Source organism: Mercenaria mercenaria, chromosome 4 (genome assembly GCF_021730395.1).
Source record: "Mercenaria mercenaria strain notata chromosome 4, MADL_Memer_1, whole genome shotgun sequence".
NCBI lineage: Eukaryota > Metazoa > Mollusca > Bivalvia > Venerida > Veneridae > Mercenaria > Mercenaria mercenaria.
The window spans coordinates 84717223-84734643 of NC_069364.1; the positions used below are offsets into that span (position 1 = coordinate 84717223).

General features: G+C 33.7%; 1 protein-coding gene across 1 annotated transcript in view; it reads left to right on the plus strand.

Annotated features, from left to right (window-relative positions):
* Nucleotides 1-4151: 4151 nt before the first annotated feature.
* The window catches only part of LOC123552335 (ras-related and estrogen-regulated growth inhibitor-like), a 65139-nt gene continuing 51869 nt past the window's right edge, over nt 4152-17421 (plus strand). Inside the window, exon 1 of the mRNA XM_045341920.2 lies at nt 4152-4480. Within this exon, the coding sequence (XP_045197855.1) occupies nt 4345-4480 (136 nt within the window). The 5' untranslated portion in view covers nt 4152-4344. The remainder of the gene's footprint in view (nt 4481-17421) is intronic.

Genomic DNA, 17421 nt, shown 5'->3' on the forward strand with positions numbered 1-17421 from the left:
CATTAAAATGAAAATATGTGCCATGAAAACTGCAAACAATATTCTTCGAATATTTGCGACGCCCCGATTTCAGTGTTGTTATGCGTCTTACGTAATTCAACATCGATAACTTGAGCAAGACATGCATTTGCTTTTCAGTATAGACATAAAAGCCATCATATTTGTAAAAATATTCATGTCAGACCAAGAAAAAACGCCCTGATCATGGTGCAGTATAACATTCTTTTTTGTTGTTATTAATCTTATACTATACAGAAAACTCAAAGCGATTGACCTGCAGAGTTTTGCCAAAGTACATATTTGGTTTTAGCTGAAAAACGTTTTACAACCAATTAGCAAGCAATATAAATCATTTTGAATTTCAACAGTGCTTAAATAACAAGACAAATAGAAACCAGAACACTGGATGGGAAATTCTTCTATGCGCATGAGCACCGGAAGGCGATAGTACGATGATGATAACGCGATAGTACGGTGGTGATATCGAGACAGTACGATGATGATAACGCGACAGTACGATGGCGATAACGCGACAGTACGATGATGATAACGCGACGGTACGTTGGTGATAACGCGACAGTACGGTAGACAGGGTAGGCCTGGTAATCTTGAGGCCGTGTACATATAACTTGCGTTGTTTCTCCCCATAAAAAGAGGACTCTCTAGGACCAGAAGTGGTAGTTATAAGCCGTTTGACCGCTCTATACACGGCCTGTTTAATCTTCTTGTCATCTTCGCTATCACTGCCAAGTTTACGTTTATTGTACTCGTGTACAGTCAACCAACCCCCAAGGGAACTATCTGCAACCTTGATTAATTTAATTCTGTGTTTTAGTTTAGCAACTACCTCGTTAACAATCTCTGTAATATTTACAAATGATATTCTTTTTTAAAGGGGGACAACACTTTTAGAATAAGCTAAGTATCCAATTCTATGGAACAGAACAGTAAAACATACGTTGTTTGTCAAGATGTTGTTCCTTTACAAATAATTTCTGTTGTTTTGAGATATACTGCTAAAGCTTGAGAAAATATAAAAATCTACATTAAACAAAAGAAAGGTATAGTGTTTCTTCGAAGCCTATGAAAATGTTGAGCTGAATCACGGTGAAAATGCTGTGTTGCTTTGACATTCCGAAAATATCTTATATATTCGATTCGTGAATATTTTCGCTAGCAAAACGTCTGCAATTCGCGCGAACATATCCTGTTATACAGTAGAATCTTTTTATTATTATTTATATTATGGTCACTTTTATATAAAAAAAAATGACTATAGAAAATTATATTTTTATATATCTATCTTCTTCAAATTCAGTTAAGGTAAATATGAGGTTGGCTAGCCATAATCTGACTTGATCATGTCTCGCTGTAAATGTAGCGCAGTTGTTCTTTGGTTATTGATTTATGTCTGCGGCTAATTTACAGTTTGTAGTGTATAATTTCTATCAAATGTGTAATACTAGATTTATTGACAGCTTCTTCTGTTCAACTTTTTAATGCAAATTCCGCTTATTTCGGCATTTTGATATAAAAGCTTATTTACATATTGCTATCTGTAACTTTAATCCTTTCCCTAAATTATGAAGATGATCAGTGATTATAAATTAATTTATCAAATGATCAAGGCCCTCGAGTAGTTTGTCGCCTGATTTATCACGGTTCAGAGTTCAGATTAGTAGGAACTGACCCACGAGAGCGTTAGCTCGAGTTGTTGAATACCCAAGTAGCTAAACAATGAACAGTGGTAAATTAAACGATTTACCACTAGAAGGTATTGATTAATTTCATTCTTACATGCTCATTGAAAACATGTATAAAGACTGAAGTATATTATAATTGCCATCAAGAGTTGGTAAAATCTTTGAAAATATGCACACTTACCTGTATTGCCCTAAGCCAAAATTTCTTGGAGATATTGAATGTAAATGAAAACAATTATTGTCAGGAAATACTATTAAATGATCAGATCGCAAAATAATACATAACTGCAAGATCTGCCAATGTAAATATTTTCAAAGAAACCTACGTACTAATTTATCTTATCGTATAAGATATATTTCAATTTTCGTGTTTCATCATTATTATGAATTATGTAATATTATTTCCGCTAAAGTTTAGGGTGTTCCAGTCGATTTCATTGCTAAAACAAACACTAGGCAAAAATCAGTTAAAGGGAAAGGCAATGTTGTTATCCTATAATTCCATCTGCTATGATTTCTTAAATCTTCAAGATCGGTTTAAGAATGAGAAAGTTATTAGCATTTAATTATTTTATCAAAAGGACGACCATTTTGTTACCAAGGCAATAAAAAACAAAATGGCGGATTTACTAAATTGCTAACCCGCCCGCTTAGCTCAGTAGGGAGAGCGTTGGTCTACGGATCGCGGGGTCGCGAGTTCGATCCCCGGGCGGGGCATATGTTCTCCGTGACAATTTGATAAAAGACATTGTGTCTGAAATCATTCGTCTTCCACCTCTGATAATTCATGTGGGGAAGTTGGCAGTTACTTGCAGAGAACAGGTTTGTACTGGTACATAATCCAGGTACTCTGGTTAGGTTAATTGTCCGCCGTTACATGACTGAAATACAGTTGAAAAACGGCGTTAAACCCAAAACAAACAAACAAACAAAACTTAATTGTTAAATGCGTATTTGAACTCTATAACTTATTTCTGTAAAATAATTTCTCTACATTTTCCAGCTATAATGAAAGAAAATACCATGTTTTACATCTAAAACTCAAGAAACATATGACGTAATAAACACACTAAAATGGCTGCCTCCAAGATCAGCCATTTTCTTAAATTTCAATTTGCCACATCTTTTTCAATAGTGGCCCGATTTCAAAAATTCTTTCAGTGTTATGAAAGGCTTGAGGACGGCTTTAATATAAAACTAGAGCTGCTTTTGAGAAAAGCGCATGTCTCCCACAACTGCCTAATCATCTGAATAGTGGTATATGAGTCAACCATGCACCAAGACCTCAACTGCCTAAACATCTGGCATGATTAGGTCTTGAGGCATAAATGACTCATATACTACTATTCACATGATTAGTAGTATATGAGTCATTTATGCCCAAAGACCTTAGCGATTTTCGGTAATTCAAGGGCCATAATTTCGAAATGCCTGGGCCAATTTGGCTAGTTATCGAACTTGGCCGAGGACTTATTGTTAAACATATTTTATTCAAATTTGGTGAAGATCAAATGAGAAATGTTCGACTTAGAGCGCCGACAAGATTTGTGACAGACGGACACACACAGAGACGGACACACACACAGACAGAAGTAAATCAATATGACTACCACAACAGTGGTGTGGGAGACGTAATTAACTTATTGTCAGGAATTCCTTGCCTTATGAGGTAACATGTTCGTAATTAAACTACCGATAACCTCTAAAGATGATGCGTTCTCTTGTGCTATACATTTAGGTTGCATCTATAAATCAATTTTCGCAAATATTGACAATGGGCTTTTCTTGTTCGATGTTTGAGTTGATCGCATGGTTAATATAAAACAATTTTAATCTTTTTACAATAAGCTTAGTATAAATGCTTATCATTGAATAAATTATTTTTAATTTGCATCGTCCTTCCGCGGAACAATATTGCTCCTAAAATACCTAAAATATTGCTCGTGCATATTTCTCGATACAAATCTAACAATAATATAAGAAAACAATAGCTTTCGGTTTTAATAATTTGATGAAATAATGGGTAATTAGAATGGTGCTGCCTGTTTTGGAGAAATCCACATAAAACCACACAAACTGACAGTGATGCCATTCATCAACCAAACAAGTGGCAAACAGAAATTTTTGATGACTTGGTGTGGTTTGTCCTACAAAGTTAAGCGCTATACAAAACTGTGCAAGAGTTAAAATAGTCAAATTGACCCAAATCACCATATAGTCAGTCTATTCAAACTCTATTTACTGGTCTGTAAGAATGCTTAGTAAAGTATGTAACAATGATAACAATAAGCTGCAATAGGTCGTTAATGTTGGTATTCCTCTGAATATTTCTTACTCTCATCAGTTGCCGCTGTTGAATACGTTTTTGAAGTTCAAATGCGTGGGCTTTTCTACTTTCTACGATTGTTTTTGCTAGACAGTACTATACAGAACCTGCAGAACTCATAGCAATATGGAACATTCATAGAATACTTTGAACATTGACATGTATATGAAAACCCCAATTTTTTATGATGGTCTGAATATAAGATAACAAGAGAAAATGCTGTAAAATATGCTGTATATTACTAATAACTTTCATTAAATTGGAGATAAGAAGAATATTTTATTTAACCTAAAATCTCAAAACGTTTGTGAAGAAATGAGTGCTGGAGCAGCAGGGACTCTTGCGAGTGAGAATTCCGTAGGTGGTGCAAAACCATATCTGAAAAGGAAAAAGTCTTCTCTTGGAGAAACTAAAATTGCTGTGCTTGGGGCTGAAGGTGTCGGCAAAAGTGGTAAGCCACAATTTCTTTATACATATATACGACTGTTTAAGAAAAAAGACAAATGTTTAAAATAAATGTTTCTGCCAGTTTTGAAAGGATTATTTCTTAAATATACCGTCAAATATAATACCTGGCATGGATTCAGTAATGTTAAAGATCGACAAATTGCTGCATTATGTTGGAAACAATATTGTGTTGAAAAACATGCGATTAAGGATATGTCAGGTTCATTTTCATTCTTGTATGGTAATAGCATCTATTTTTGTATTTGATGTTTGTCAATTATGGTTTTAGAGCATTTTTTGTGTATTTTAAACAAATGTAACGAATGTAACAGCGCTAGTTTTCTAGACAGTCCACACAAAAAGGGTTACACATAATTACAACGTTCAAAATTATGTCCCAACCAATTCTTACTCGCATCTCTAGTACTAGAACTGAAAAAGGGAGCACACACGTGGAAGATACTGTTGGTGAATATGATCCTAGATAGTACATTATTTTCCATAATGTAAACGGAGAAGTGACTTTTGTTTCATGCAATTTTGATTTTTCAGCTGGACTTGTTTACTGTGTTATCTTTACATTTATGTCAAATGTAAGAATTTGTTAAAATAGCTTAGAGAAAAATGTCATCCTAATGAAAACAAATAAGGAACGTCGAAACCGGTACGACAAGTAGTTTACACAGAAATAAAAGGGCATCATGCCTGTTTCACCAAAGGTTTAGAGATTTCTAACACCATATCATGATATATGGAAGTATGGCGTGTAATGTGTTGCAATATTATATCTTCTATAATTATCTTTATGTACTTATTCAATGTCATAAAATATTTATTGTAAAATTGAAATATTTTTTCAATGTTTTCATATATTTTTTCTATCTTTTGAAATATTTATTGTAAAACTAAAAAAAAATCTGCAATGCGACAAAATATGTATTCAATGTTTTCAAATTATTTATTCAATCCTACAAAATATTTATTGCAAAATTAAAATATGTGTTCAATAAAACAAAAATATTTATTGTATATCACAAAATATTTATTAAACATTTAATATTTTTTGTTCAAACCTACAAAATTGTATTCGATGCAACAATAATAATTTTGAGTAAAACATAAATATTTATTCTATCTGCTTAAAATATTTGTCCTAGAGAATTCTGGGTAAACTGCTATTTTGCGGCCAATCTGCGACCAACTGCGGCGCATTTTGTTAATTCACCGGTTTTGAAAAAAACGGACGTATTATGTGATGCTGCGTGCGTCCGTCCGTCTTTTCGTCCGTCCGTCATAATTAATGTCCGGAGCATAACTTTATAAACATTAAAGGTATTGACTTTAGACTTGGCATATAGGAAGATGGCGATAAGATGATGTGAATGGCTTTGTAGGTCAAATGTCAAGGTCAAAAACTGCGCTAAAAGGTCAAAACTGACCATCATATTTCGTGTCCGGAGCATAGCTAAATAACTTTGCAAGGTATTGACTTCAGACTTGGCATGGTTTTAGATGGCGATGAGACAACGTACAGAGCACTTAAACCGGCTCTGAAGATCAAAGGTCAAGGTCACAAATTGAGCTCGAAGATGAAATTTGTAAGTTTAATTCATGTCCGGAAAAAAACTTATTAACCATTCATTCAAGGTATCGACTTCAAACTTGGGGTGTAGGTATGTGGTGATGAGACGATGTGCAGAGTGCTCAAACCAGGGTGGACCGTCAAAAGTCAATGTCACAGCAAGGTCAAATCTCCCCATCATATTTCATTTCCAGAGCATATACATCCCCCGGCCCAAAAAAAAACGACATCTTTATTTTCATTTACACCCCGCCCCAATCTACATTGTACCCCCTCCCCCTGCTCCACCAACCCCACTCCCCACCAATTATCACCAATTATTTTTTCTCCTTTTCCCCCCTTTTTTCATTTAGCTACTTGACCTTTAGTATTCTGTCACATCCAAACCCCTGCATTTTTTTATTTAGTTTCTTGCTGTTTAGTAAACTGTCTCCTGTCACCAGCACCGCACACACACACACACATCCTTCTCCCCCTCCCCTCCCAATCCCTCACATACCCGCCAAAAAAATCTTTAAATATGTATCGTCTTTAAATTTTGCTTCCCTCCTTCTCTAAAAAACCTAGGCGAAGCTCTTGTTTGGTATAATTCTGTTATAGATGATATGTCCTATACCCTCTAACTTTTTTTACTGATAAAATAAAATACATGTAATCATTGAGGTAATAAAATTTGGCCGCATGACCGCAGAATAGGAATGTCCGCAATTTACCCAGAATTCTTTCGAACAAATATTTTAAGCATAACGTTTTACACACAATTATTGTATCGAATCATTTTTTTGTAGGATTGAACAAATAATTTGAAAACATTGAATAAATACTTTGTCACATGGCATATTATTTTTAGTTTTACAATAAATATTTCAAAAGATAGAAAAAATATATGAAACATTGAAAAAATATTTCTGTTTTACAATAAATATTTTAAGACATTGCATGAATATATAAAGATAGACAATAATTATAGAAGATATAATATTGCAACACATTACACGCCACAAGGAAGAGCGTATTTGTGAGTATTTTAAAATAAATTTTACGTCTTAGAAAAAGGATCCAAATAACAATACAAGACATTAAGGAGCTACACGTGTGTGTGTTTAGTCTATCATTGAACGCTTTGTAAATTGATAATAAGCTTTTAAAGGATTAAAATAAGCTTTAAAAGGATTAACACCCAACCGTTTGCTTTATTATATATTTAATTTTCTCCTTATCCTTGTATTGTACTGTAAACCAATTCTTACGATGAAGCTGGATTCAAATACGTAATAAAGATTTTGTTCGTTTGTTTGAGAAACGTGCTTCCTTTCATGCATACACATACTGAAGAAACAATAATTACATAACTCGTAACATATCCTAATCTAAGATTAAATAGACACATTCCTGGAACCTCTCTACGCACGTTTAATGCTTTTTGGTGAAGACGTTATTATTTTAGCACAGGTCTGTCTTTAGCATCAAAACGGTGTTCACTTTGATCTAACGGAGATCAGTGTTAGAGATAACATGTAACAAATTTTCGCTACTTTTGTACTGCTGTATCTATACAGCTGGGGCCGTATTCATAAAGCATCTTAAGTATAAGTTTTGACTTAAGTTGAAGATTTTACTCACGTTTGTGGTGAGTTCAGCTTAAGTCTAAGTAAAAACTTAAGTCGTACTCATAAAACAGCTTAAACTTAAGATACGTAAGAAATGACTTAAGTCAGAAAACAAAATAGCGTCGTGAGTACGATTAAAGTGTTGTTTATCAGATAAAAGCACTTTAAACATAATTGTGCATGTTGTATCTGTCTGAAATTAATGTTTTTAATGTTTTCGTCCACAATAAAAGCCAAGAATTACTTATTAAATTGTTTTATGAGTAACAAATATACTTAAGTAAAATAAATTTCTTACTTAAGTTATACTTAAGTAAATAATCAATTTCTTATACTTATACTTAAGATGCTTTATGAATACGGCCCCAGGTCTCGTATAATAGTACTGTGAGAATATGCACACAAATAAATTAAAGATATAAGCCTGTGCTACTGGGACGTGAGAGGTATTGCATTATTTCATGAACTTTTATGGACTTAATAGAAAATAAACAAGATTAGGGTAGATTTACCAGAAGAACGGAGCGCCTTAAACACAACCAGAGTCTGCAACTGCTATTTAGTTCGGTTGCATTCTATGCTTCCAAAGGATCTTCTTTTAGATTCTGTTTTGATTTCATGGTGGTTTGAATATATGTTTAAGATTGGTTTTAAATGGTTCAAATATTTTACATACCTTTAAACGTCTTTTCAAATTCAGGGCAAATTTACGAGAAGATCTAACATTTGATAATTAAAACGCAATAGCGTTTCATGAAAAATCACAATCACGCTCTTTGTTAATACATTTCAATTAATGCTCTTTTTGAACTGATATAGATGCATATTTATATATTATTTTCATTAATGTTTGTTTTAGTACCTACAAAATATTCAAACCACAGCTGTTTAAAGGCGTTTTCCTGCATTTTGTATTACGTCGAAGACCTCAAATAAAAACTTTTAAGAAAAGAAATTGTTTGAGAAATTTTATAAGCGACTGTATATGTAATCGTATTGTCTTATATAGTGAAACATTCCGTGTTCCATTGAATATATTCTCCATTAATATCAAACGCATGACTATAAGAACTGCAAGGATAAGAAGAACCATAACAAAACATTGTTCTTTTTTATGATGTTTTGTTTTATCTTAAGAGAAGAAACATCTTGTTTGTAAAATGTTCGCAGAATAGAACATTTTAGTTTCTGTGATAACTGCATTAGATAAAGTCAAGACAGTGTTTAAAATCATTCTTAAAACTTAAGCTTTTCACAAAACTGTAAAACAACTGTAAACTCTCCATAAAACAGTGTTTACAATAAAGCCAGTTTGTTACCATCATATGTTTAAGTTATATATATATTTACTGATACATACCGTCTCGAATCGTATCCAAGCCATTCCAATTCTTTTATTAAGAATATGCAAACTTCACAGAAGCTAGTATTAACAAAAGGCTGGCCTAATGAAAACTTATTTATTTCAAGTATTGGATACACAATCTAGAAAAGTGCATTGTAGTGTTTTCCAAGACTTGACGTTTTACTTGAATATGAAAAGCACTAAACTTGCTGATACATATTCAACCTCATATCAAGCGTTTACCAGGACGATTTGATAGAGTTACGCGTAATTGTACATTTGCAAGTACAAACATGTGCACATTTGTGTACGTGATATGCCTTTCTCGCACCAAAGAGAAAAATCTGCGTATGAGGTCAGATTCTTGCTGGTGTTGCTCATCCGTTAACACTTTGCTCAACAATTATATCCGGAATATAACTGGCAAAGTAGCAAATGAAATACTGATAGCCAAAACGCCTATTTTAAAACACGATAATGATGTCATGGAACAATTACATTTGACATATTGACACTTAAGTAGTGAAGGTTAGATTGTTAGCAGACATAGGTAAGTCATCGGATATTACAACGTCGACTAGTCTTTACAACATTGAAGAACACATTATCAATATACATTCTGAACAATATATGGCGGACAGAGGGAGGTATTTTAATCACATTTATGTTTATTTCCAAGTGTTTTGCGATCATGGATTCCCCGCTATTGTTTTGATTAGTAAATTCCTTCCACTACGGCCATGATATTTTTCCTTTGATAAACATATTTCATTGATAATTCTGAATTTATTCTACGTTTTATTTTGTATGTATTTACCTTTGGAAGCGAAAACTCTCACGACCACTAGGACACAAACATTGAAACATTTACGTAGGACAGTGCTGGAGATATATCAATTAATATCCTTATGTATGATGGCGGTTGCATATTACATAATGACGATACATGCATAGCGTAGAATACATAGAAAAAGGAAAAGTATAATTGAAATGCACAATTACATGTTTTATATCATATGAATTATGATTAAGTGACAGGATAAAATACTGTAAACTATGCTGTATATGCTTCCAAAAGCTTATATTGAATGAGATCAAAAAGATAAACGGATATGCTAATTCAACTAAAATTGGGTGTGTCAAAAATGTGTTCCGGTGCAGCAGGGATTCTTAAAGGGTAAAATCTGTATGAATTGTGGGTCAGCCCTTAAAACATATAAGAAACGAAAAAAGTCTTCTTTCTGCTGTGCTGCTTGAAACTGAAGGTGATGGCAAAATGAGATAGCCACAATTGTACAAGTATACGGTCGTTTAAAGAAGAACAATATACTACAGGTTTAATATTCTATTTCTATATTTCAATCTGGAATTTTTGCGTTTTGTTTAAATACTTACCATTTATATGAACCAAATATATAGAATTGTCCTCCAAATAGGAAAAATATTTTTTGACTCGTTCAAAAACCTAGGTTCGCATAGACCAAACTTCTTAACCAGCACAATAACAGTCGCTTAATGTTGTGCGCAGGTCGTAAAGAGTATCCATGTACGCAAGTGTTGTTGATCTACTTTGGTCCATTGGATTATGTTGTCTATTAAAAGGTTTGAATGACAGTGTTCTACCTAAGCCGGTGCTAGGCGGCGTGAGGGCTGATGAACAGTTCATTACCTATCACGAAAAGACTCGATTAAGATTTGCTCACTTGCGTTTTGTTCTTCCATTGGATCTTTCTATATACATATACTCAGCATAGAAAATTAAAGATCATAAGACATCAACAGCTTGATTAATCAGAAACAAGGCGTGTAACAATTGTTTATTAAGAAAAAACAACAACATTACTTTGAGAGTCAACACATAAACCATAAGGACATAGCAAACAAAAATTATTCAATAACTAACAGAGACTAACCGCATATTGATCTAGCCAGTCGATAGTAGCAGAGTATAAACGGAAATGATAATAATAAATGGTAAATGTGATAACAGATAGATTGTGTAATACTATTCTTCATATAAATGATTCTTGATGTATACACTAGATAATGTTGTTGCTGAATGTTCGGACATAACAGTTATGTGGGACTGTCATTGTTAATTAACACTGTACTTTCGCTTTTGTTTGATACAATTATGAAGTAAAGTTGTCTAGTTCACCCTTAAGTATGTAGTGGTGGATGGTTTTGGAAATCTGTTGAAATATGTACAGAAAAGGGTCGTCCGAATTTTTACCCGAAAGGGACTTTGAAACTAGGATACGAATAGTTTACAAACTTTGAAAAAGTGCTATGAACATTTCATCTAAGATTTTGGGTATCCAATGATAGAAAGAAATAGAAAGAACTTGTGTCATTGAATCCAGAACTTTACCTAAAGGAACAGAGCGCAACTACCTGGGTATATAATGGTATCGTGTTTAACATAAGAAGTAAAAGCTTATACAAGAGTCTATTTCATAAATTTAGTCGAATGTGATATCACTTACAGCACGAGAGTCATCTAGGTTTCAGGAAACTGGTGAAAGTATCGGGAACTCAAGACTGATATGCAACAAAAATTGTGAGAATATGAAATTTATCAAAGAAGGCTTAGGTATAAACATTTGAGCCGTGCCATGAGAAAACCAACATAGTGGGTGTGCGACCAGCATGGATCCAGACCAGCCTGCGCATCCGCGCAGTCTGGTCAGGATCCATGCTGTTCGCTAACAGTTTCTTCAATTCCAATAGGCTTTAAAAGCGAACAGCATGGAGCCTGACCAGACTGCGCGGATGCGCAGGCTGATCAGGATCCATACTGGTCGCAAACCCACTATGTTGATTTTCTCATGGCGCAGCTCATTTTAAGTTTGAGAAATATTCATGGATTTCGAGAAATATCTATGGAGGTTACAAATAATTTCGCAGAAGATTTTGAGACAATATCTGTGGAAAGGACAAGCGACTTTGAGAAATATCCCTTAAAAGTACAAACATTTTAACATAAAGCTATGAGAATTATCCCTGGAAAGTATAACAATTTTAACATAAGACTTTGAGATATATCCTTTGAAAGTACAAATATTTTAACATAAGGCTATGAGAATGATCTCTGGAAAGTATAACAATTTTAACATAAGACTTTGAGATATATCCCTGGAATGTACAAACAAATACAATGATTCCAAAGGAATAGAACGTCTGAAATACTCTGAAAACGGTTAAAAAAGTCAAAAATTAAAAGTCTGCAACTTAAATTTAACATTAACCGTAAAGATTAAAGCATCATATTATAGAAAAGTTTCTATTTATAAGGCTATTCCAGGGGAAGTGTAAAACTAACCGGCTGCAAAAACTGGTATACCCGACTATATCCAAATACCTTCAGTTTCAGATGTACCGCGCCAGGGGTTGTGAGAGTGTTGAGAATTTCATTTACTTTAATGAACCAAGCGTACTATTAATTTGCTTTGTTACAGTCTACAATTCGAAAGGACATCTTTATTGATATTTTATGCATTATATTTCATAGTTTATCCAAATTCAGAAAAAAGATAAATGCACGTATATCTCGTTCAATATATGAAACTTTACCATGACTGGACAAAAGGTATATGACATTAACTGAAAGTTTACCATGACTGGACAAAAGGTACATGACATTAAATGAGAATGAGTATGATTTTGAACTGTAATTAACAGAAAATATGCCATAAGCAAATTGCAAAGTTAGCGAACACAGCATCAAAATGACGTTATCAAATGTAACATTTTGACTTGAGTAAATAGACAATAAACTGCTAAAATGATTTAGATATGTCTCAGATAAGTATAGTACTCTTTAAGTAGATATACTAACAAAGTGTGTAAGGGCTCCGTGGTCGGGTGGTTTAGGTCGCTGATCCCGAATCACTTATCCCTCACTGCTGTTGGTTTGAAATATCACTTGGAGTGTAGAGCGCTCTCATGTAAGGAAGCCATCAAGCTACTTTGTTGAAGGTCAGCGGTTCAATCCAGGTACCCGCCCGTGCCGAAAAATTATACTTTGAGGTGCATCTAGGGTCTTCTTCCACCATGAAAATCTAGAATGTCACCATAAGACGGTTGGTCGTTAAGACAATACAAATGAAATAAATTGTTAGTCAGTTGGTATGGTTTCGAGTATTTCGAAAAATGTCAGATTTGCAATGTTGCACCGAAACAAAATAAGCAGCAAAACACGCGCACGTTTGCAATAAACTAAAGATCTTTATATAACGTTAGATAATTAGCGAAAACTTGTCTAATTACTAAGCAATTCATTTCAGACGCACTTGTTGAGTATATTCAGAGAGTGTGTTGAATAATTTATGACTTTTAAAGTAGAACAACTGTTGTTGTAAATCACGCTGTTTAAGTTTAACTTCATATTCTTTAAAAGCATTCGCTAAATATTTCAATTACGAGAGTAAATTGTGTTAATTAAGTATACATTAAATTGATTCACCTCATATGGGTAACCGTGTTGATCAAGACGTTAATTTGCGGATAGCTTATACGTGCAAAGTATATGTGCCCGCTCGGTTTCCGTAGAGCACACGGCTTGAGAGAGTCTGTGTTCAGACCCTGTGTTTTGTTCACAGGAGATAACTCTTGAGGCTATTCAAATTTTGTATAATTACGTCCCTTTTCTTCTCAAAACATAGATAATCAGAACCAAGACTAATGAAGTCAGAATATGTAACAGAATTATTCTTTCTAAAAGATTATCTAGTTGGTAGCCAGACCAGACGTGAGAGATCAGGAGTTCAAGAGAGACATTCACACTATTCAATTAGAGCTACGTGAAACAGATAAAATCAGCAGTGACCTTTGTCTCATCTAACAACCTCAAGGGCAGTAGTGACAATGGGCAAAATCTATCCAAGCAAACATATTTCTGATTCATGTAATTTCAGGATAGAAGCATATTTCTTGCCTACCTAGCGGGGAAAGTATACATTTGTCCGAGCACGCGCCAGGGAATCGGACAGATATTTGGGAAAACCGTGTCTAAAATAGCGTTCATTCCGGTGACGTCACATAGTACTGGCACTATTATGACGTCATAAACTATATAAATAATGCCAGGAAATACCAATATATATTCGTCATCACGATCTCTTTTGAACGTGATAGGCAAGAAAAATGACCCAACATGTCCGGCTGTGTAAGACAGCTATTTTCCCGACCCTCGGGACAGCTTGGATAAAAAACCTCGCTAACGCTCGGTTTTTCATTCCACACTGTCTACCTCGGTTAGGGAAAAACCTGTCTTACACAGGGAGGCATGTAAGATCCTTATACAATCATATTCATATTTTCAGCATTTCCTTTTATTTATACATATATAAATATTTTGACACATCGTGATCATTTTAACAACGAAAAACTTTCATTTTATGTAGATTTCTACATGTAAAAAAACTGTTGCAAATCCAATAATAGCAACTGCGTTTACATATTGGCAATGTAACTCATTATGGTATAAATATATTGTTCATCAAACAAACACTGTATTTAATTCTTGATAAATACATGTTATAAAAAGCTTTATTGACAGTTTATTTTACTGTTTCAGCTCATGATAAACTGCTCGACATTCATGATAAAAATTGCAGGTTACAGGCTTATCTGTCTATTCATAACATTTCGAACAGACTGTATTGTATGGTTTGAAATTTTGAAAATAAAAAAAGCAGGAATATTTTCACAGAGAGCCGCATGTACAAACACGCACGCTGTTTATAGAATTCATTGATGTTCTGTTTAAGCATAAACAAAGAGAATACTAGTAGAGGTTACTGTCTCAGAAAGTTAAATGTATAAGTTAAGAGAAAAAATATATAAGTCGAGGCTTTTAGGCGAGACTTTCATTATTTCGTAGACAAACCCAGAAAGTATAAATTTATAACGACAATAACCTAATGTTCTGTTTATCGAACCTTCTAATGCGAAATGCATGTATCATACACCCACATTTTAGCATTTACTTTGCATGCCTGTATTAGAAATACCTGTTTTCATACATGGATATTTATATCATTAATATCATTTATTGCACTTTGTTGCATTACATGTACATACGGATTTTAAAAATACGGCCGTTTAAAATCCTTGTTCATCACGTCAAATTAAACTTTCAAGCCCCGAAATAATACTTGTAATTGAACGTCATAAGTTTCTTGAGCAATAATGACACTAGGGATATGGATTGTTAATTCATTGAAAGTAACTGTTGAAAACCTACATTAATGAAAACGATGAAAAAACAGTCAAGCATATCTTGCTTTTCTTTTGCAAACAAGTTATAAATCTTATCCGTATCCTACACAATTGAAACAATATGTTAGACCACGATAATCCGTAAATAGCCAATCACAAAGCAGACTTGTACCCGTCTATATTTCATATACAACAGTAGTGTTGTATATATATCGGGGGAAACTTGGGCAAAAAACGCGTGAATTTCGTGTCAGTTTACCATCTATCAATGCAGGCTAGCTAACGCCGGAGTTAAATGACCTTGCAATATTCTCACGTTATCAATGGGATAAAAAAAAGATTGACTTGGAGATAAATTCAGTTGACAACGTCTAAATATTAAAGGTCCATTACTAAGGGAAAGTGAGTTGGCAATTTTTTTCATAGCCAGTGAATAGACTTCTGCAAGACACTAAATAATGAAGATTGGCAGGTCAAAATTTACAGAAGGTCTTTGGAACTCAAAGAAATGTATGTGTATTATGTTGAAATTTCAATGAATCGACAGAATGACCCCCCAGGTCTTTTTAACTTTCTTCATACTTCATAGAAAAATAATTGTACATATACTGCGATTTATTTCGAATTTCTACATACCAACTTTCATTTTCCAATAAAATGAAATAGTTTCTGTGCTTTTTAAAAGAAATTAAAATGTTCACTTTCCTTAGTATTGGACCTTTAATATCGTAAAAATGACCCCATGTTATTGGATATCAATAAAAGGGTTCACATGACTGAAATACAAGACTAAAAAATCAAATTGAATTACAAGAAACTCCATATTTGTAGTGTAGAACCAACTGGGTAAAAACGTAATTTACACATTCACTGAAACGTTTCCAACAGTTGTATTTTTTATGTTCCCTTGTTATAAAATAGACATGTCAGCACGATCCTTACATTTGCAAACAACTAGATCCAGTTGTTCGAAACTTTTAACAGGCGATTGAGCTAACGGTCGATAAACTTTATTAGTATATTTCGACATTTTAGAAAACATAGAAAAATAAATGTGCTTGTTAAGGATTATAAACAATAGATAGATATCTTTATTTCCCCCAATTGTGGAGAGCACATCATTAAATACAGTAAAATTAAAACATTATACTAGTGTTTCCCACCCACCAATACAAGTATCTTGAACAGAAATTTAACAGGCGGTTAGTTTAACAGCTTAATGCAGGGGTCGTGGGTTTGAGCCCCATTTGGGTTACGACCATGACTTCTCACATGACCCTTGTACTGGTTTTCCCAGGAAGCGGACTCGGGAGTGGTTCCAATACGCTTGAAGCTTTCATGACAATCGAGCTAAAACAAATTAGTATAAACTAAACTAAGCTAAACTAACAGCTTGTTAAAGTTTTGGACAACTGGGCCATGTCAGAAAGTGGAACTACATCATTCTTACAAGAAAGGCACGATATAGTAAAATGTGTTCGTAGTCCTACGAGCATCTACGCACTAACTATATCCTGATAAACAAAATAAATAAATAAATAAATAAATAAATAAATAAATAAGTTAACACCGACACTAGTTCCTGTTTTTATAAGAACAAAAAATGAATATAACCATAATTATTGTCACTATACCGAGTGTTGAAAAGTGATTTCTAATAGAATCTGATAATTTGTATGTGATTATGTATATTACCAGTAAGCACTAGTCCATACTTAAATACCAGATTACTTAAACAACAGTATTTTTTTTTATCCAACATGTTTACCTCCGATTTGCTATTAGCCTTTTTTTGTAGTTTCGGAACCTGGCTATCTTCTTGAATCAACGTTTCTGTCATCGTCTTTCGCCAACATGCAAACTCCTCACAAAAACGAATTGTTCAGCAGTTCAATTTTGAGTATTTTTAAGAAATCGATATTTAACTGTTTTGCATTTGCGATTGCAAATGACTCAAAAGTGTTAATGAACGTCAAATTTTAATAAATCCGGTATTTGAGTAAAACTGAATTTATACAAAATAACCTGCATTCTTTCATATGCCCTACTGACAAATAAGCGCTAACGGTACAAAGATAATATCACTCTTATAAAAACACGTTAATCCTAATTTCTATAGAACGCGTGGGACAATTTTCAATAATTGCAGTTTTTATGTCACGTGGTCTAAGTCGGATAGACAACTC